We start from the raw sequence: 20,396 nt of genomic DNA on the forward strand, positions 1-20,396 counted from the left end.
ATGCCCGAGTGACATCTAAATTTTAGTTAATCGTGTTTTTACAGAATAAAACACTATTGTAAAACTTCGGTAACATTTTTGGTCGGCCATTCAAAATGCATCACGTGGCAGAGCTTAGGAAAGGTGGGCCGTTGCCATGGTAACTGCTTGGGAAGCGAAAGCTGAATATTTGCAAAAAAATTTTTTTGGGCATTCACACTACACATTCAACAGAGGCCTTTTTTTTTTTAATAAAACACTTATAAACTGTATATTTATAAACATCTGCCGATGTCTGGCATTTGCAGAGTAAATTAAAAAGTGCGTATGAATATAACCCCCCCCCTCTTTACTCCAAATGGTACAGGCTGACAGCGGCTTTCATACTGCACTACATGTCCCTAAGTCATGCCTGTCAGGCATCACTTACGTCCAATCTTGACCGATTTTGACTCCAGCAAACTCAAGCAACAATTAACCATTGTTTGGTTTCTAATGTAAGGTGGGTTAGCAGCTTGGTTAACATTTGGATCTGCCAATCTTGTAAAAAAGAGGCGGGAGCATCCTCAGAAAAACTGCCGCCTGACAGAAAATTCGAGGGCTGCAGTCACCGGATGTATTAGTGACAAATGTAAACTATTTGCATAGTGAGCGCCGTGCTAGCAGAAGCTACAGGGTGCAGACAGAGGTTGGGTTGGAGCTGCAGCGGGATGACGACGTTGCTCCGGTATTTTAAAAATATTCATCTCTTTTCTAATGCTTTTAATCGTGAGCTAGCTAGCAGAGTTAGCTCCTGCTCCTTGGCTTTATAGCGAAGCGGTCGCTAACGTTACAAGATTTATTACAAAGGTGATGTAATATTATCAGTTTGCAGCTTTGCAGCTAACCGCTGGTTACTGAGATGCTTGCTTGATACCGGCCCTCCTGAATGTCTATCAGGTTAATGTAATCCCGACTTTAAAACATTTTTTTTTTTTTTTAACAATTTTGTTTGTTTGTGTAATCTCACTTTAGGAGCCCCGACTGAATGACCGAGATCCTCAGTACTTCCTGTCGATCTAAACCTGTTGTCCATCCACCCTCATAGCACAGTTCACAAAACAGGCACATCCGGACTTCCCTTACAAAGAGGGAGAGCGGGTCTGTCATAACTGTAAGAACGGAATCCAGAGGGTGATGGTGAAGCAACCTGATGCAAATAATCCTTGAGGATATGAACATGTGGAGCTGTAGAAACTGAGAGATGTGGATAGTAATAACGTTATAATGGCAATGGGACCTCATACCTGAAGGAGCAATTATTTACTCGTCGGTTCATGTCCCGCAGGTATTCAGAGCTTGTCAGATGAGATGCGGTTTGTCCCGCGGGAATGACAATTTGAAGTTTACTGATCCAATTAAAAAAAAATAAAAATTTAGGCCACTTGCAGCCACCACCTCAGTGTTTTTGCTCCATCGTGAAGGCACAATAGATTGACTCTGCTGACAAAAGGGGACAGATCTGTGCCTGTAGTCACAAGTATTTCCCTGCTCCCATTCACCACTTTAAGATCCCTATTGCAAGAAATCCTGCTAAAATGTCTTCGGAGTGGGGTGAGAAATCCACAGCGGACCTCATGAGTAGGTATGTCTCCAAGGAAATGGGATACGGAGTGCCCAAGGAAGGTTGGCGCATCTGTCTGGCACATGAGTTCAAGGAGAAGAGAAAGCCCTTTCAAGCAAAAGATGTCTCGCTGTCCAATGTCTGGGAGCACGTTGGCCTTGGAATCAGGTGAGACTTTCACTCTCTGGCCCTTCACTAAATATACAGTCAATAGACTGAACAGAGAACTTTAGTTATTATGAGATGCAGAAAACATTCATTTAACAATGGTAAATATTTATTGTGCACTCACTACTCACTACACACCCTGGAGATTTTTCCTGTGTTGGGACGGGCTGTTTCACTCCATTTAACCCACGTGCATGTTTCCATGGTCTAGTATCTGGGGAGGTATTAGTGTCATATTTCTCAGCCCACACACCTGAAAGAGAGAGCAGGTGTGAAGTGCTTTAAAAAGATACATTTCAGTATCACAGTAACACCAAAGGAAGCATTTGAACAATAAAAAAGCATGAAACTAGTTGAATATTAAATGTATTTAAAACTGATAACCACAGTGTATTGCCTTTGTGTGTTTTTGTCAATATTGGCTTAAGGAATAAGTCAGTTGTAGTGTCTGTTTGTTTTTGTTCTGTGTACAAATGGAAGCACCTGATTGAAGTGGTGACTGTCAGACAGGTTATTTTGCAGTGGTCTCAGCCATTCTGTTGTGTGCAGATGATAGACAGTTCTTAGTGTTTGTTGTATTGGACAGTAATACTGCAATAGATTTCTCTATAGATGTTCCTTTAAATCAAAAGGTTGTGGTGAACTTAAGACATTACTAACACACTTTCTGTTTCAATGTGCATAAAGTTCACTCTTTAAAGCGTTACATGAGCTACAGGTTAGTTTCAAGTTCAAGGTGCAGTTTATTTACCACTGCATAACTTCAAACCCTCTCCAGCAGTAAAGGCAGGAAGGTTGAAGTGGCCTATCATTAACAGTCCCACAAACATGACAAGAAACTCTAGGCAAAAAAATCTAGCACTGATCTCCACATCATGTTATTTTTGTTTGCTATCTCAACAACCTGCTGACATCTGAGATACAAAAGCAGTACATTCTGCAGCTTTAGTGAACTCTCGGGCAGACAGACATGCAACACTTATCCATTAAATCCAAATAGCGTGGCTTGACTGAGGAGTCCTTAGTTGTGTCAGTGAGTCCCATGTGACAGTCGTCAAGTCTGCTCTTTAGTGATCTGGACTGAACGTATTTCTTGTTCATGCTGACCCCCTGTACTTGTTGTTTTCGAAACAAAACAGATGCTTTGACTGAATAAGTTTATATACTTTTAACCCCCCCCCACCAAACCATCGCTATTGCTGCTTCTACTTTTACACTCTATCTCCCCACGAGACCCCTGCAGTGCAGTGCTCTAACACATCTTGTAAGCCCGATAGGACATCATGTAAATTCCTTACAGCTGTAAGCCAACAACAGTGGTGTGTGTTACTTCTGTATTATATGTCATGGTGCTCTGCCCCAACAAGCTCTAAGAAAACAGTTCATCCGTGTTAAAACATAAAAGCTTGAACTTGCTTCACTGTTCAGAAATGTGTTGCAATGTTGTGGTAAAACAAACATGCTGCACTCTCAGCTTAGGCTCATAAAAGAGCTCTTTCATGCTCTCCCATTTCTCATCCAAGGTGTGTCTCGGTCACTTTATCCCCATGGCCACATATGTTAATTATTGCACTGATTAATATGACAGCAGTTACTCAGGAGGAGGAGTTTGTTTAGAGGGTGTTAAAAATAAGGTTAGTATAAGTCACACCTTTGGCTCTGCATCATTTGAGCGAGAGGTATAGCAAGTGAAAGGCTTGCCAATATTTTTAGAACATATATAGGAATATTATATAAATTATTGTTAACTGTAGCACAAAAAGTTAATGCAATATTTTACAATTAAACTTTGTGGTGAAAGTAAGACATTTAAGAAAGACAACTGGCATAACTGGCCCAGAATTTAAAAGTGTTGCCTATAACAGTCACCTCGTCTACTATCATTATAAGTAACGTTGTTCTTTTTTTTGTTGTTTTTTTAACACATCAAAAGCTTCCACTGAGCTTCCGCTAGCCTTGAACGTGCTCATTGGACCAGTGGTTGTATCTACCTACCATGGTAAATGTGTTTGTGATTGGATATCAATAAGTAGGACATAAAACTTATTGCTATTAAATGTGCTACAGGCCTCTTTAAGCAGTATGGTTGTATGCTTCAGCATACACAGGTTACTGTACAAGGTCGGTATTCACAGGTCGAGATCAGGGTGAGGGCTTTTGTTTGCATTCCAGCTGAGCTGCGGAACAAGAAGATCCTGACGATAGCGTAACCTGCCATAGCTTCAAATAATACGCTTTAACTGAACCCATTCATCTCCTACTGAGTGGAGCTGTATCGGCGGGCCATTGTTGTTTCTCCGGACTGAGCTTTCATGTGAGGTTATTGTTTGCAATACAGTCAGATGCTGTATTGTCCTGCACAGCAATTAAACAGCTGCACAGGATCTTTCTCAGCAATAGAAAGCCGTTTGTGACTTAAAAAGTCTTGATTATTCAGGTATGTAAACAAAGTAGGAATGCTAAGCACAAACTTATCCCCCTCCCTGTTTTGACTTCTCTTGATGTAGATAGTTGTTGAGCTGCTCCATGACATTAATGTCGGTTACTATACCAGAATTTCCTGCAATGAATTCTAGGGGAGGTGAACCACCTCCCCTGAAAAAAGGGCTATTTCAGGCAGCAAATGCCATATATTTAACAGGTGTGGCTGTTGTTTAGGGCACATGACCATGATCATGAGATGAGATGCATCAGGATCTCATCTGTGGAAAAATTTCCTGGGTGAAACTCTGCTATACTAGCAATATAGAAATATTTGTGGATGCTGTCGTTTTGGCGTCTTGACAACAAAGTTTGCATACCTGTCTGCACAGAACTGTCTGTAGTGATGTCACCTGCTCAGTTTTACCAACAGGAAGCAAATTGAAGGCCAGAAACGGCAGCACCTGCAAAGTAAGTGTTTAGTCATTGGTGTTGTTCAACAAACTGTCAGCTTGCTGCAGATAAATTATGATCTTTTAATGCAATGGGACAGTAAGTGTCTTGCTTATTACACTCTTACTGTCTTTCTCATTTTGCTGGGGCCCCCTTGAGACCTTTCAAGGACCACTGAAAGGGATCCACTTTGGAAATACCAGCAAAAAGTTGTTGTGTATTACAACACTTAGCTAAAAGCTAAAGCGATGTAGGCTAAATGTAATGGGAGGCATTATAAGCACTGCAGCCAGCGCTGTGCTGAACTAATGGCCTATCTAATGCAATACAACAGCTCAACCAAAAACAGCAGCTTCATACTTTTTGAACAGAAACAGATTAATGGCTCTGAGGTTGAACTCCTGAGCCTCTGGCCCCAGGCTCCAGGAGTTGTTTGAGACCTTTTGTAACATAGCCTAATTAATATTTTACAATACAACCCTGGTGCAATTGCAAGTTCTGCACACAGACACCCACATGCACTAACACGTGCACGTAACCACACTGTTTACATCAACCACATAAAGTAGAGCTACCACTTTGACTTCATTCCCCTCATTGCAAGTGTGTCCTGCATGTAGCTGCAAAATTCACTCTTTTCTCTCTCTTAAAGTGTGTGTGTGTGTGTGTGCGTGTATACGCGTGTGCATTGTCCAGCTTAGGCTGAGAGGGCAAAAGGCTTGGAAACAGCTGTAACTGCATTGAACTGAGTATGAATGGAGACAAGTAAACAAACGGGGAGGACAAGCTTGATTACTAATTGCATCCTTAATAATGGTGTTATATCTGACTTGTATATTTGTTGATTTCTCCACTTGTTTTCAGCTATCTTCATTAACTTTAATACTTGCATCCTTCCACTTATGATTTGTAAGGTGATCAGTGTACTGTATACTGTGTATGTGTTCAACCAGGTATCTAAAATGGTGGTACAAGAAGACCCAGGTGGAAAAGAAGGCTCCGTTCATCGATATGTTTGGTGCCCAACCGTTGCGTCAAATATATGGTGAGTTCAGGTCTATCTTGCAGAAAAATATGCTCAGTTTCTCGAATTTTCATGTTGAAAGGCTGAATTTGAGAGGGACTAAGTTTGCATGGGAAATTTTCAGGGCTGTCTGATGAAGCCTTTTGTAACTTGTTTTTGTATTATTATCTATGATTAGATAAGAAACACTTTATTATCTACTTTAGGATGGCCATTGCTCTAAGGTGACCAACCCCCCCCCTGTACTCTACTAATTTGCAGGTGCTCCACTTGGCGGTATTGGAGGAGGTACCATCACAAGAGGTTGGAGGGGAGAGTTCTGTCGATGGCAACTTAACCCTGGAATGTACCACTACAAAACTGTCACAGCCAACCAGGTATGCAGGATCCTAAACAGGCTGAGGCTCAAGCAAAAGCACACTACATCGTTAAGAATGACTTAGTCACAGGATATTTATCTGGCTTTATATATTTTGGTGTACAATAGTTTGCTGACTCATAAAAAAACTCCTTTAAATGGCTCCTAATATAAACAGAAACAAAGGATAAAAAAATTCACTGTTTTCATTTTGCTTACTTTTCTTTATCTTAGTTCACAGTTTGTTTGCGTCGTGGAGGACAAACAGTTTACCAGCAGGTGCTATCTGTAGAGCGTCCTCCCACGTTACAAGGCTGGAACTGGGGCTACTGTGGGGAGTATGCCTTCTACCACGCCCTGTACCCCCGCGCCTGGACTGTGTACCACCTGCCGGGACAGAACGTCACCCTGACCTGCAGACAGGTTTCCCCTGTCATCCCCCATGATTACCAGGTAACAGAGGCATCCCTGGATTTCATTCAGTCCGATATGAGTTATGATATTTTCGTTTGGCGTTTGCAGTTCCAACAGGTTTTGAATATTCTTAAAAGTTTGTTGAGAAAATAATTTGAAAAAGACTGATAAATGAAAGTAATTAGTCATTTTGTTGTTTGGTTTATATATATTTAAATGCCTCAAAATCTCTTTCTTATTTCTCTCAGGACTCAAGTCTCCCGGTGGCTGTATTTGTGTGGGACATAGAGAACAAGAATGACTACGACTTAGATGTCTCCATAATGTTTACTATGGTCAATGGGTCGGGACACAAGGACGACAAGAGCGGGGGACACTGGAATGAACCATTCCACCTGGAGAAGGAGGGGGAGGCAGTGTCTGGGGTTTTGCTACATCACTGCACTACAGTAAACCCATACACTCTGTGCATTGCAGCCCGAGAACAGGTTTGTAGGTAGTTGCTCAAGCAATTCCCAGGGAATAAACTAAAGATTTGAAACAATAGTCTCTGTTATCTGGAAGTGGATTTGTATTGATTCTTAGTGAAATCTGCTGAGTTAATGAGCATTAGATTTTAGATTTACCAAGAATGAGAGTGTTTGTTTGTGTGCACATTTTAACAGCCTGACAGGGAGGTCAGTCACCAGACAGCGTTCAGCCCAAAGGGAACTTGCAGCAGTCTGTGGAGTGACCTCATCACTGATGGACGACTGGACTCTCCTACAGGTCAGTGCTTAAAACAGATTGAGGAAGGATCAATGTAAAATGGAACAGATGTCTAAAGTTGGCGGTTACTCAAAATGAAGAAGTAACATTAAAAAAAGAAGTGGGGAAAAAAGTTGAATGAAAGGATATGATGCATGAAAAGCCCAGGCTATAGGAAGGCACACTTTACTTGGGGCTTGCTTTTAAAGGAAAAAAGTAAGATGGTATTTCACAATATGTACGTGTATTTAATGTAAATGATTTCAGTTCTGTTTCATGCAGTGTGCTAAATAATATGACCTATTCTAACCTCCCTCAGTAACCTTACATCCTCCTTGTCTTACCTCTGCAGGTTCCTGCCCGCCGACGCCTAGGGGAGAGAAGGTGGCAGCAGCGTTGGCAGTGGGCTGCTCGGTGTCGGCTCAGAGCTGTAACACCCTGGAGTTCTGTCTGACTTGGGACATGCCCAAGATCACCTTCGGTTCCAGGGAGAGGGAACACATTAGGTATGCAGCTAAAGTTTCTGGTTTCCTCTGTTACATTTGCATTTTACATTAACTGAATAGCATTGGCATTGAAATGTGCTAAGAAATTATATTATTCTAAATATTTTCCAATGGCTGTGATCGTGTGATGTTTGTCTTAATGCATTACACAGGTCATCATAAGATAGTAGGAGTCTCTCTGTATGTCAGCTAGTACAAATTAACTGACAAACAGAGAGACTCCTACTATTTTATCATGACCTGTGTAATGCATTAAGATTTGGCATGTGGCTTCACTGCCACATGCAGACACTGTTCCCTTCAGCTTTGTTTGCTCCATTGTCATACCTGTTAGGTTACGATACCAAAAACCACACTGGTGTTGTCATGTTTACTTTCGTAGCTGTGGTTGTTGGGTTTGGGTCAGGCTGTTGGTGTTTATTCCTATTTCATGTCAGTTTCAGACCATAAAGCACAGTTCAACACATTTCTTGCCTGGATATTTAATAGTTGAGGCACAAAAAGTTTCAGTGATAGGTAATTCCCAAACAAATCTACCTTCAATGACATCTCCTATTTCAAAGCCTCAGGTCCAACTGAAAATGACACACCTCAAACCAAAAAAAAAGAGTAAAAAATAGTAATGTAATAAAAATGTTAGACATTTAAAGGCTATTAAGTGTTGTGTATTAATCCAAATACAACAATTTCTGCTTTTGTATTTGTTGCATTTGTTCATCAACATGAAGCGTTCTTGTGCCAACATCACCAGCTTGTTGCTTTTCTGTTTCCAGGAGATATACTCGTTACTTTGGGACCAAAGGGGATGCGTCCCCCTCTCTCAGTCACTACGCCCTAACACACTACAAACAGTGGGAGAAGAGCATTGAGGAGTGGCAGAGACCGATTCTGCGGGACAGGTAGTTCACAGCTCTGAAAGCTCTGTAGGTTACATGAAAAATGATCCCCAGACAATGATAAATAAACCAATGATGATAAATTATGATTACCTCAGCACCAATACATATGGTTTCAATTAGTTTATCAAAGTAGACATCCCATTTTCAAACCATTATTGCTTGAATTAATAGTTGAATTTAACACCTCAGCAGGTAAGCACTGTTTTACCTTGGCTTGTATTGCATTTGTGTGTCACAGTTCTCTCCCTTCCTGGTATAAATCGGCTCTGTTTAATGAGTTGTACTTTGTGGTGGATGGAGGGTCGGTGTGGACTGAGCTACCAGAGGATGCTGATGTCAGTGGCGGCGTGCGCAGTGAAGAGGGGGGGCTCCCAGCTCAGCCTGCTGTCATCAAGGAGTACGGCCGTTTTGCCTACCTAGAAGGTAAGTGCCGAGGGAAAACAGGTTACAACTAATTCATAATGTGACATCTAATACAAAAGTGAACTGGAAGTGACAGAGAGTAACTGGTAATTATGTCTCTTACCATTTTATTCATTTATCTGGCCCTTCATGGTAATACTTAATACTTATAAAAGCTGCTCTCACTGTCAAAATTATGAACTGACAGTTTCAGTTTTATGGTTTTCATCCATGTGGTGAGAACTAAAAGTAATGTGGCCACCATGCTTTTTTGTATTAAATATGTTTTTTATGACATGTATTACTAAACCATTATTGGTTCTCAGGTCAGGAGTACAGAATGTACAACACATACGATGTGCACTTCTACGCTTCTTTTGCACTTATCATGCTGTGGCCAAAACTTGCCTTGAGTCTGCAATATGATATTGGTAAGTCGAGTGGTGTTATCTTGGTGTTTCATCAATTCTTTAACCATGTGTGTTTGATAAAGCGCAATACCAGTCCTCACAGCATTAATTTCTTCTCAGCTGGCAGTGTGGTTCAGCAGGACCCAACAGAAAGGCTCCATCTGATGAGTGGGCGGTATTCTCCAGTCAAGGCCAAAAATGTGGTGCCTCATGACATAGGAGACCCAGGTAGGAGGAAGACTACATTAATTACAACTCTGAAGGGCATAGTTTGGAATATTTTTTTTGATGTTGCAGTAAACCATTTTAGAACTAGTGGTTTTGCACATTTTAGCACATTTATTTCCCCACAGAACATCTGTTACTCAGAACTGCTGCCATGTTTACCATGTTTTTAGATTTACTACCTTTCAGGCTGTTGTTTCTTTTCAGTTCTGTATCAAATGAAAATCAACTTGCAGAGCCTTCAAACTTGCTTTAAACTGGTTATCTTTCAATTTTGCTGCCATGAAGTATCTCTAAGTACTATATGATGACTGTCCCCAGATGATGAGCCATGGCAAAGGGTGAATGCCTACCTCATTCATGACACTGCAGACTGGAAGGACTTGAACCTGAAGTTTGTCCTGCAGGTCTACAGGGACTTTCATCTTACCCAGGACAGTCAGTACCTGCGGGACATGTGGCCCATCTGCCAGGTATAACTGACTGATGCAGGCTTTATAATATTGTGCTTTAGACTTGAATCAATTCAGACATGAGTGACATAAGTGCCTTCAAAGAGTTTTTCCACTGGTGGTTAGTTGCACCGAGCCATGCTGTAGTTTACATGTACTGTGAATGAAGCTCTGCTAACTTGGTGACGAGCACAATGCATTTCCTTAAACTTCTTCTTAGTAAAAGATTTTCACAAGTTGCTACCTAGCAGGACCACAGTGGTGCTGCTCTGTGCGGCTATTCTCTGCTGCAATGCTGCAGTGGAAACACAGGTCATCTACAGGAAATTCCAGATTGACTATTATCTGTGTAAATATGTGAAGGTCATTTGAAATATTAACACAAACTCTGTTGTCTTACTCTGGTCAATCTGTCAGGCGGTCATGGAGTCGGAGATAAAGTTTGACCTAGATGGCGATGGACTAATAGAAAACTCTGGATATGCTGACCAGACCTATGATGGCTGGACAGTGACTGGACCAAGGTGAGAGTTTAAAGAGTGCACTCTCCACCAACCTAAAAAAAAACTACAAGACTCCATCCTATAGGTTGTCTTATATCCCCCCCATTTCATCTATTGTTATATGAACAAAGAATAATAAAATGCAAGTAAGTATTTTAGCTTAGGCGCAGTGATATTAACAAGTTACTATTAGCACACACAGCCCATAAAGACACTGGAGTACAAAATGTTTAACCTCTAAACAAATGTAACCCCGTTGATAGCTGCATTGCTTCGCTACATGTGACCTGAGAGCTGTGGTTTAGTTCAGAGGCTGCAGCAAAGATAAAAGGCTTTGTCATCTAAAGCTGGTAGTTCCTGTTTAAACCGTCAGTTTGCTGATTTTTACTTTAAGACAGGGGATAAAGAAGAATCACAATGCACAAAGCTGGGAAATTTACTGAAGACATTTAAATAAATTCATACAGTAGCTAGACTGACTTGATTTGAAGGATAATAAGTTTAATTTGCAGATTTTGTAATATGTAAATAAACTTGTAGATTCAAAGGAAGTAAGGATATTATTACATCACCAAACAAAGTAAATTAAAAATACATTCTTTAAAACATGTATGATCCTCATCTGTAACCTATTACCTATGTAAACCTAGTTTCTCTGGTGTCATTTTGTTTATTTGTATTTTACAGTGCGTACTGTGGTGGGCTGTGGTTGGCGTCCCTGTGTGTGATGTGTAAGATGGCCAGATTGGTAGACAACGAGGAGAAATACCAATATTACAGAGACCTCTTGGACAGAGGCAGTGCTGCTTTTGACCAACTGCTGTGGAACGGTAAATTCAAACACCCATTTGTTGTGCTGTGTTCAGTTTGTATATGGAAGGGCTTCACTTGGTTTACAATAAGTACTGATTTTAAAATTCCAAAGTCCAAATGATTTGTAAGTGTTAGCTGCTTGAGAGTACTGGTGACTTACTTATTTTTATATTTCCCATCGTGTTTAGGCAAGTACTACAACTATGATAGCAGTGGGAGAGACCTTTCCAACAGTGTCATGTCTGACCAGTGTGCTGGCCACTGGTTCCTGAGAGCGTCTGGGCTGGGAGAGGGAGACTACCAGGCAAGTTGAAAGTAGTAAAATGTAGTAGTAGATGTAGTAAATGTAGTAAATGTATAGCCATTTCCTTCTCCAAGGTGTAGGATAGACAGACACCAAATTGGGAATGTTTTCAGATTGGGACACTCAACAACACTTCCTCTTTCTCTTCAGGCTTTTCCAAAAGAAAAAATCCAGACCGCACTAAAATCTGTCTTTGACTTGAATGTAATGACCTTTGCTGGAGGCCAGATGGGGGCAGTTAACGGCATGCGTCCTGAAGGAGTGCCTGACCGCTCCAGCGTCCAATCAGATGAGGTCTGGATTGGAGTAGTGTATGGACTGGCAGCCACTATGATCCATGAGGTGCATTTTGTTGAAACTATGTCAGTGTGTCCTTCTCACCACATCTAGTTATACAGCGACAGTGATTAATTGATAAATTACTTAGTTTGGAAAAAAAAGGCAACTACATCAATAATCGTGCCAAAAATTTGTTGGTTCCAGCTTCTAAACCATGAGGATTTACTATTTTGCCTGGTCTTATACGAATTTAGAAAATAATTAGCAGATTAATCATTGTTAGTTGCAATCTTTTCTGGTTAGTTCAGCAGCTGCAACTGAGGAACGGAACCAGCATTATGTGTTAATGAAATGCATGCATCAACACTAACAAGTGCCGAGAGTTCAAAAAAGTTAAACTCACTCTTTCATTTGCGTCTTTACTAGAGGCTAATAGTAATGTCTCATTACTCATGAGTAAATCATTTGCAGGCCTGCATTCTTGACTTTAAGTTTACACTCTTGGTTGTATTCATTTCTGTTTATAAACACACCCTAGAAGTAACTTAATGACAGCTGATGACAAGTGCATGTTTGTATGGCTGGTGGTGTTGACTGTGTTACTAAATGAAACACTGCCTCACACCTCTGCGGCTGACTTTTTTCCTCAGGGTATGCGGGATGAGGGTTTGCGCACGGCGGAGGGTTGCTACCGGACTGTGTGGGAAAGACTAGGCATGGCGTTCCAGACTCCTGAAGCCTACTGTGAGAAGGGCATCTATCGCTCTCTGGCCTACATGAGGCCTCTGAGCGTATGGGCCATGCAGCTAGCCCTAAACACTTCACAGAAGGATCAGACCACATCAGCTCAAACTGGAGACATTGGCAGCATTTGAGAGAAAGTCAGAGCTTAGACTTCAGTCATCATACTGGTGTGATTAGTGAGGTATAATGAGTTCCTCTGAAAATGACCTCCAAGCCCTCCTGCAGCCACCACTCTCATCTGCGCTCCCACCTTGCAGTGCTCTGTTTGACTGGTTACAGACCTTGAATTTAATTCTCTACTGTCTTGCTTCAGATGTTTTGTCGTTTGAGGCTTAAGGTCATAACTGTGATGGTTTATGCTTAACAAAGTCAGCAGCTACTGTAGATCATGATATTTTTTAGGTGAGGAGTTCAACATTTTTCAAGAGCCTACAATTGGTTCCTGAGGTGTGCAGTGTAGGATGGTAGCAAGGTACTGTCAAAATCATAGCCAGTATGTAATGCTAATTAAAAATTGACCTTGTGTTCCAGCAACATATGTCTATTTGCACGCATGTAAACACACATGCAAGCACTACATTTAACAGTTTGCAATCATGTTAAAAATGAAGTTTGCACACTTGCAACAAGTTTACGGGCTAAATATTTGAGGACTGTTGTCTGTTATTATACCAGCCACATTTAGTTATTATTGTCTTAAACAGTTGAGAATATCCGAAGGCCTGTGATTTGAATCAATTGATTACTGGATCAGATATATAGGCACTTGAAAAGAGTCAGTTTGAAGATTATTTTTTTCCTCCACTTAAATTTGAATGCTATTATAAGTGATGTAATATGTGATGAGTAGTATTGGAAATTAAGGCTGAAAAAAATATATTTTCTTCTTTTTTAAATAGTATTTGGTGCCTTGTTGCATGTTGGCCTATATCTACAGTATATAAATGTAGCAGCAACATTTACTATGTTTTATAAGATCCAATACCCATGACAATCATGCTGAATAAACGACTGAATAAGATACAACAGGACCTTTGTTGTGTTGTTAATTAATAATAAAAATAAAATACAAATAATTAGCTCCCTGAAGTGATGATGTAAAACCAAAAGTTACACAATAAGATGTGGACAGGTGGCAAATGAAAGGAAAACTTGAATAAAATGGTTCCATCTAAATCACAAGGAGTCTGAGTATGAATGATGATGAAGTGAATTATGTGCTTTGGCCTTCATAGGCATCATATCTTAAACTAACTGAGAACTTATGAGAGTAGAGAACGCTAACTGACATGTTAGCATTCTCCATTAATAAAACACATGGCAATAGCTTTTTTGATTGATAAACTCTTGCACATGCAAAAGGTAGAGGATAAGTGCTTGGGCAGTTCAACTGACTCAAGTTATCCCCTTGACTTTTCCACAATGAGGTTGACATTTGTGGCTCAGAGGGAAATATCTTGTTTTAGGACCAAATTCAAACTAATCACAACATTTTTCACACTATCGGCTATATCCAAATAGAAAAGGTTCTGTAGAGTATTTATCAACACAAACTGTATAAAGATGCAGTTAAACTTTATCACACCATCTCTGCCACCTGTTACTGTTTCAACAGCTGATAGAGATTCACCCACCACCTTATATGCCACCTGTACTTCATTTATCCAGGTTTCCCTGCCCTTGCTGCTAGACAAAAAAATTACAACCAAATGGAGCAGGTTACTCATTTGCACGATGCTACCTGGTTAAAACTAGGTTAAAACTATGCCCCCCGACTGGTCTCTATTCCTTCTTTCATTTAACAACCGAAAATACCACTGCTGGTGATGTGTCAGATTCATTCTTCCACAGCCATATTTTCACTCTATGTTTCTCTAACCCTTACACCTGAGCACAGAAACTGGTTATTCATTTACATGATGTTATCTGATTGTTTAAGCAGAAAATGCTACGTCCCTGGGTGGGCTCGAACCACCAACCTTTCGGTTAACAGCCGAACGCGCTAACCGATTGCGCCACAGAGACTCTTATTAAAGGTCACCTGAGGAATTGTAGATTGACCTGGGGGGGATTATGAAGCCCAGGCATCTGTTGTTTAGGTGTGTGCACTTGCATTGTACACATATACCACTACTGATAATGTGTCCTATTCATTCTGCAATAGTCATATTATTGGGTTAATATCCCTCTTTTTCAAAAGTGCTTTTTGGTAACATGTTTTCAGGAGTGCATTAGGAATCCTTCTTTCCACACTACGTTTGCTCAGTTTATATGTTGTTTATAATCCAAGGGTCATGTTTTTGCCCCAGGTTTCGCTAACTGTGATAATGGAAACTAACAAAACCAATCGTCCCTGGGTGGGCTCGAACCACCAACCTTTCGGTTAACAGCCGAACGCGCTAACCAATTGCGCCACAGAGACTTTTTTCGCACATTACTTTCCACAAGTCTCCGATCCTCCCCAGAAGTGAATTGAACTTACTTTCAGTCACTTAATAGCTTTTTCTCTTCCGTCACTCTACAAATTGTACAGCTGGTGAGGTTCAGTTTGTGCAGAGAAGAAGTAAACATCCCAATAGTTTTTTTATCAAGAGTTGTTTCTTGAGTCCCGATCAACGCAATTGTCGAGCGGGATCCAGGGGTGTGCTCCCCTGGGACAACATTTTGATAAATAGTCCATTGAATTAAATATTCTGATGACTTTTGTGGATACAAATGTACATTATTCAGACATGAGATGAACAAACCCAATACAAGCCTATATTACAGTAGCATCTTTGTGTAGAGCACCAGAGCTCTTGGGACCCTGGGCCTGGTAGGCCTGTTCAGTAATCCATCCCTGCTTTTAACTAGTCACTTACCTGCATACTTATTGCTTGTATAGCATACTGAGACTACAGATACTACAGCCATACCAAGAAAGGTCAGTGGGTGACAATTATAATACTCAAAAGTAAACTAGGAATTGAATGAATGAATGAATGAATGAACATTGGATTTATATAGCGCTTTTCAAGATACCCAAAGCGCTTTAACAATGGAGTGAAAACATGTTATTCTTAAGCTTGTCAGACAGATTTCTTTTAAATTCTGGTGAGATGCCGTGTGTAATAAGATAGCTTGCATGCTGCCTCGAGACAGACAGATGCGTAAGGGCGAGTTTATCCTCCGCTCATTTCTGACACAAAGTGACGAGTGGATGAGCGATTGTAAACGATAGATCATACTCGGCAATGAAGGAGCACAAGCGAATCTTTAAATCAGCCACGCGATCGGTCATTGAGGGTCGGATATCTGCTGTGGCTTTTGCCCCCGGCAAACGTGAGGTATGTTGAATTGCTCGTAAAGCTGCTTGATGACTAGTGTCGAACTCGTGCCGTGGCAGCACTTTTTTCCCGCTAGTTCCATATAATATTTTCCTTGCACAGAAAGTGCAGAAATATGCTCCTGGTTGCCGGAGTTTTTGACACCAGCTTCCAAAGGGCTTTCCGTCTCTACCCACCTCCTCTATCCAAGACCAACGCCATTTATTCTTTATACCTTTATCGACAAGTTTGATGTCTTCCCCTGGCTTCATAAAGTTGCACTCCATGACTTCGGCTATGTTTCGCGCTGCAATTGGTTGGATTAACATACTTCAAGGAAACAGAGACAAGAGGAAAATGTACCTGGTCAATAATGAAGTTTCTCTCCTACCAGTTATATTTTTAAACCAAGACTTACTGAGTTATTTCTTATTATATATGTGCTTCCTGAATTCTGTGTTTATCCTATTTAAGAGTCAATTGTACTCATGTAATTGTCTCGGATTCAAGGATATACTATTGATGATGTGCCCCTTTTTATTTCGTCAGTCATTTTCTCTCAATATATCCCTACGCCTCATGGATGCCAGGGAACTGATTTACTGATATTATCTGATAATTTAAGCAGAAAATACTTCGTCCCTGGGTGGGCTCGAACCACCAACCTTTCGGTTAACAGCCGAACGCGCTAACCGATTGCGCCACAGAGACTGCACTGACATGAAGCTGAGGGGGTGTCGGATCGAACTTCTATGCCCACCCACTTGTATTTAATATTTCGATGTATATGAAGTGGGTAATATGACAAAAATTTAAATCATGTAATGTTAAGCATTTAAATGCAGATAACACTTAATGAGTGTGTTATTACACCCTGCAACTTAGATGTAAGAACACATTTTGAATGCATTTGTCTACAACAATTACCTCTCCTGTTAAGGATCCCTGATGGGTACACATACAGACAATGACTGATTAACAATAAACCACATGTCTAAGCTCTATTGTCTCTCTACAATTTGTAGAAATTTGGGCCTTGAGTCTGCAATAAAATCAAATTCTGATTCACTCTGGAAAAATGTATTGTGTATATTTTTCTTTTTGGTCTGTTTTCTGTAATGCTGTAACTCTTTAATTTCCACCAATTGAAGATTAACTTGTTCAGTAAATTAACCGCTTAGATAATTAGTTTAATAAACTTGAGTTTACTGATTTACATGATGTAACCTGATTATGAAAATCAGAAAACACTACGTCCCTGGGTGGGCTCGAACCACCAACCTTTCGGTTAACAGCCGAACGCGCTAACCGATTGCGCCACAGAGACGACTCTGACATAGCAATGAGGGGGTGTGGCCTCAATCTTCAGTCCCCACCCAGTAGGGTAGTAGGTGGGGATTGAAGATTGAGGCCACACCCCCTCAACATGCAGGCAGAGCTGTCTCTGTGGCGCAATCGGTTAGCGCGTTCGGCTGTTAACCGAAAGGTTGGTGGTTCGAGCCCACCCAGGGACGTTAGGTTTTCTGCTTAAATAATCAGGTAACATCAGGTCCAGCCTGTCCTGCCATCTCATCTAACTCACCACCAGGTGGTGATCAGTTGACAGCTACGCCCCTCTTATCCAAGACGAATGGCGGCAGATCTGATGATACGACCACAAAGTCAATCATTGATCTTTGGCTTAAGGTGCTCTGGCACCAAGTACACTTATGTGCGACCTAATGCTCGAACCTGGTGTTTAGCCACGCCCCCTACACACTTTGCAACAGCTGTCTCTGTGGCCCAATCGGTTAGCGCGTTCGGCTGTTAACCGAAAGGTTGGTGGTTCAAGCCCACCCAGGAACGTACTGTTTTCTGCTTAAATAATCGGTATTTGTCTAACTCAGTGACCTGCTTTCCGTGGTGGTTAGAGAAATGTGGGGTGAAAATCACTGTGACACAATGACAATTACGTTTTAACAGAGGTATGTTTCCAAAATTACTGAATAGCAGAGTACAAGTGAAAAACTTAAAAACCAAAAATACACACCGTTGGCCTCTACTTGTCTAAGGTAGTCACTTTTCATGTCTTCCAAAAAATACATTTGAGAAAAATATACATAATACATTTTTCCGAAGCGGAGTTCAGAATTTGATCTAGTTGTTGACCCAAGAAACCAAACAAACTCGTTGGCTGTAAACCCTTCTTTACACTATATGAATTGAGGAGAGAGGATAGATCTCAAAAACGTGTTTTTCACACTTTTTTTCAGTGATAGCTGCCCGGCTAGCTCAGTCGGTAGAGCATGAGACTCTTAATCTCAGGGTCGTGGGTTCGAGCCCCACGTTGGGCGCAGATCTTTTTAACAGCACTGTGACAATTCTCAGGACAGTGTCACACAGAACTTAGATATCATTGGTGATTTCTGGTGTGGCAACTCTGTTAAGAGTTAGACATGGAATGCAAATCGATTGTATGACATAGCAGTGGGAAAACTTACAGAGTACAAGAACCAAGTAAACAGCCCCTCTCCTTGACATTGTTAGCTTGCTAGTGTGGGGTTCAAAGTTTTATTTGTCACATGACAAGGTACAATGTAGAGTAGAAAAAGCATTGAAATGAGGATTTGACTTGGCAGCAGGGCAGACTGCAAAACTGCAATAAATAAATAACCATAGCACTAAAATAACTGTACTAAAAACTAAGTATTATATAGTTCTTTCCAAGGTATCATGAAAATTCCCCTATCAAAGAGCCCATGAAACCCTGATAAAATATCAGCCCTATACAACAGTCCACCAATAAACAAAAAACAGACTCGCCCAACGTGGGGCTCGAACCCACGACCCTGAGATTAAGAGTCTCATGCTCTACCGACTGAGCTAGCCGGGCTGTGTGCCACCCCTCCCCCACTCATTGTAACACCTCTTCTAGTCTCTCTCTCTCTCTCAAGCATGCCTCGTCCCTGTTGCTGCAGAGCACACACACAAAGAATGTGAACTGTGCTCCGTGCAGCAACCTTGTCTCTGTGGCGCAATCGGTTAGCGCGTTCGGCTGTTAACCGAAAGGTTGGTGGTTCGAGCCCACCCAGGGACGAGTGTTTTCTTCCTAGTACACTGTAGCTTAACATTAAAATCTAACAGCTAGTACTTCATTTACTTTGTGTTCCTTTTTTCTTTATTTTTTACAATAAAACATGCCATGTCATTTTAAGGTCATTATTCTCTGAATAATTAATAAGACCAGTGGTTCCAAATGTAATCTTTCAGCGCAAGAGAGCAAAGTATAGCAAGTATAAAATCTGGTCTGGCACGCGACAAATTAAAAGGTTCTATCATTGGCTTTTCAAACAGGATTGGTGACAAGGGACAAAAGGGATTTTCTGCTGAGAGTGACATGTTATAAATTACCTATGTTATATGCGCTTGTTATGTAGCCAAGTTTACTTCTTACCCACCTTAGCTCCACTGTCTGTCAGTTTTTGAATTTCATAAGTTTGGTCACAAGTTCTAAGTAACCACAGCTTAATTTACCTGCACAGCATTCCAAGACTGATAATTGACTGTTAGGTTTATCAAAAGTAGATGCACTTCAGATGGCTACAGACCTGTACTTCTGATGTGAGGCTGAAGAGTCTTCAAGGACTCGGGGGGAGGTGGCATCGCCCTTCTTGACGACATCAAGGGAAAATCTCCAATTCGCCTGTCTGAGCACACATTTCCTGAAAGGTGGAGAAAGCAACAGACGGAGAGGATGGACTTTTCTCATGTTTGGGGGGTTCGTAGACATGCCAGGGACACATACTACTGATAGAAAACTATGGAAAAGTGCATTTTGCATAATATGTCCCCTTTAACATTTGTCTTGGGTCCAATCAAAAGTGGACAGCTCTAAGTTCAGGTATGAGTGCACCCATGATGCATTGAGGACACATGCAACATTTTTCTTTTTCAAATGGATAAGACCTTATTTCATTGTAAGAGCTGTGCACAGTGCATTGATTCAATCAACCCCTCCACGCCCTGCTTGCGCTTTGATAACAGGAAAGCTGACTTCTAATAAGTCAATTGTTTGTTACTGCGTCCCGCTGTTAATCAAAAGGTTGGTGGCTCAAGCTCCCCCAGGGAGGGTTGTTTTGTCTTAATCCTCAACACAAAGCCTGAAAAAGAAGACAAACTATAGATGAAAAAAAACCTTAACTAAACAATAGAGGCAATGGGGGAAGGGCAGAGGCAGGAAGCAGAGGGAGGGTGAAGTTCCGTATGCTTTCATAACATTGTTAAAAGACAGGTCCTGCAGTGTGAACCTTTCCTCATTTAAGCAGGTTGGATTTCTTGAACTACGAATAATTGGCACTGACTCTTAAGAACAGTTTGATTTAATTTTAGTGAGTTGTGTTCCCTGTAT

General features: G+C 41.0%; 1 protein-coding gene, 1 long non-coding RNA gene and 9 other non-coding genes across 12 annotated transcripts; 5 read left to right on the forward strand and 6 right to left on the reverse strand.

The window, feature by feature from the left end:
• The first annotated feature begins 553 nt into the window (after nt 1–553).
• gba2 (glucosidase, beta (bile acid) 2) lies at nt 554–13,730 on the forward strand. 2 transcript variants are annotated; one of them, XM_056369219.1, is made up of 18 exons: nt 554–706; nt 994–1,750; nt 5,578–5,669; nt 5,910–6,025; nt 6,241–6,459; nt 6,669–6,908; nt 7,086–7,188; nt 7,520–7,673; nt 8,447–8,572; nt 8,811–8,995; nt 9,301–9,405; nt 9,505–9,612; nt 9,931–10,082; nt 10,479–10,585; nt 11,252–11,394; nt 11,566–11,681; nt 11,832–12,023; nt 12,611–13,730. In XM_056369219.1, exons 2-18 carry the CDS (start codon nt 1,557–1,559, stop codon nt 12,833–12,835), a joined length of 2,577 nt encoding a protein of 858 aa, XP_056225194.1. In that variant the 5' UTR covers nt 554–706; nt 994–1,556; the 3' UTR covers nt 12,836–13,730. The 2 variants fall into 2 exon arrangements, with proteins under 2 accessions (XP_056225194.1, XP_056225196.1); XM_056369221.1 differs by having other exon boundaries at nt 703–828.
• Nucleotides 1,757–7,597, reverse strand: LOC130164468 (uncharacterized). The gene is made up of 3 exons (XR_008826613.1): nt 7,512–7,597; nt 4,552–4,635; nt 1,757–2,003 (listed from the first exon to the last, which is right to left on the reverse strand). It is a non-coding gene; the product is annotated as an uncharacterized LOC130164468 (long non-coding RNA).
• Nucleotides 13,731–14,655: 925 nt separating the features above from the next.
• Nucleotides 14,656–14,729, reverse strand: trnan-guu (transfer RNA asparagine (anticodon GUU)). Its single transcript has one exon. It is a non-coding gene; the product is annotated as a tRNA-Asn (tRNA).
• Nucleotides 14,730–15,052: 323 nt separating this feature from the next.
• On the reverse strand, nt 15,053–15,126 carry trnan-guu (transfer RNA asparagine (anticodon GUU)). The gene has a single exon. It is a non-coding gene; the product is annotated as a tRNA-Asn (tRNA).
• A 1,520-nt stretch (nt 15,127–16,646) lies between these two features.
• On the reverse strand, nt 16,647–16,720 carry trnan-guu (transfer RNA asparagine (anticodon GUU)). The gene has a single exon. It is a non-coding gene; the product is annotated as a tRNA-Asn (tRNA).
• Nucleotides 16,721–17,262: 542 nt separating this feature from the next.
• On the reverse strand, nt 17,263–17,336 carry trnan-guu (transfer RNA asparagine (anticodon GUU)). The gene has a single exon. It is a non-coding gene; the product is annotated as a tRNA-Asn (tRNA).
• A 113-nt stretch (nt 17,337–17,449) lies between these two features.
• trnan-guu (transfer RNA asparagine (anticodon GUU)) lies at nt 17,450–17,523 on the forward strand. The gene has a single exon. It is a non-coding gene; the product is annotated as a tRNA-Asn (tRNA).
• A 257-nt stretch (nt 17,524–17,780) lies between these two features.
• trnan-guu (transfer RNA asparagine (anticodon GUU)) lies at nt 17,781–17,854 on the forward strand. Its single transcript has one exon. It is a non-coding gene; the product is annotated as a tRNA-Asn (tRNA).
• Nucleotides 17,855–18,269: 415 nt separating this feature from the next.
• trnak-cuu (transfer RNA lysine (anticodon CUU)) lies at nt 18,270–18,342 on the forward strand. Its single transcript has one exon. It is a non-coding gene; the product is annotated as a tRNA-Lys (tRNA).
• A 466-nt stretch (nt 18,343–18,808) lies between these two features.
• On the reverse strand, nt 18,809–18,881 carry trnak-cuu (transfer RNA lysine (anticodon CUU)). The gene has a single exon. It is a non-coding gene; the product is annotated as a tRNA-Lys (tRNA).
• Nucleotides 18,882–19,011: 130 nt separating this feature from the next.
• On the forward strand, nt 19,012–19,085 carry trnan-guu (transfer RNA asparagine (anticodon GUU)). Its single transcript has one exon. It is a non-coding gene; the product is annotated as a tRNA-Asn (tRNA).
• Nucleotides 19,086–20,396: the final 1,311 nt, after the last annotated feature.

Source organism: Seriola aureovittata, chromosome 23 (genome assembly GCF_021018895.1).
Source record: "Seriola aureovittata isolate HTS-2021-v1 ecotype China chromosome 23, ASM2101889v1, whole genome shotgun sequence".
In the NCBI taxonomy this organism is placed as follows: Eukaryota; Metazoa; Chordata; class Actinopteri; order Carangiformes; family Carangidae; genus Seriola; species Seriola aureovittata.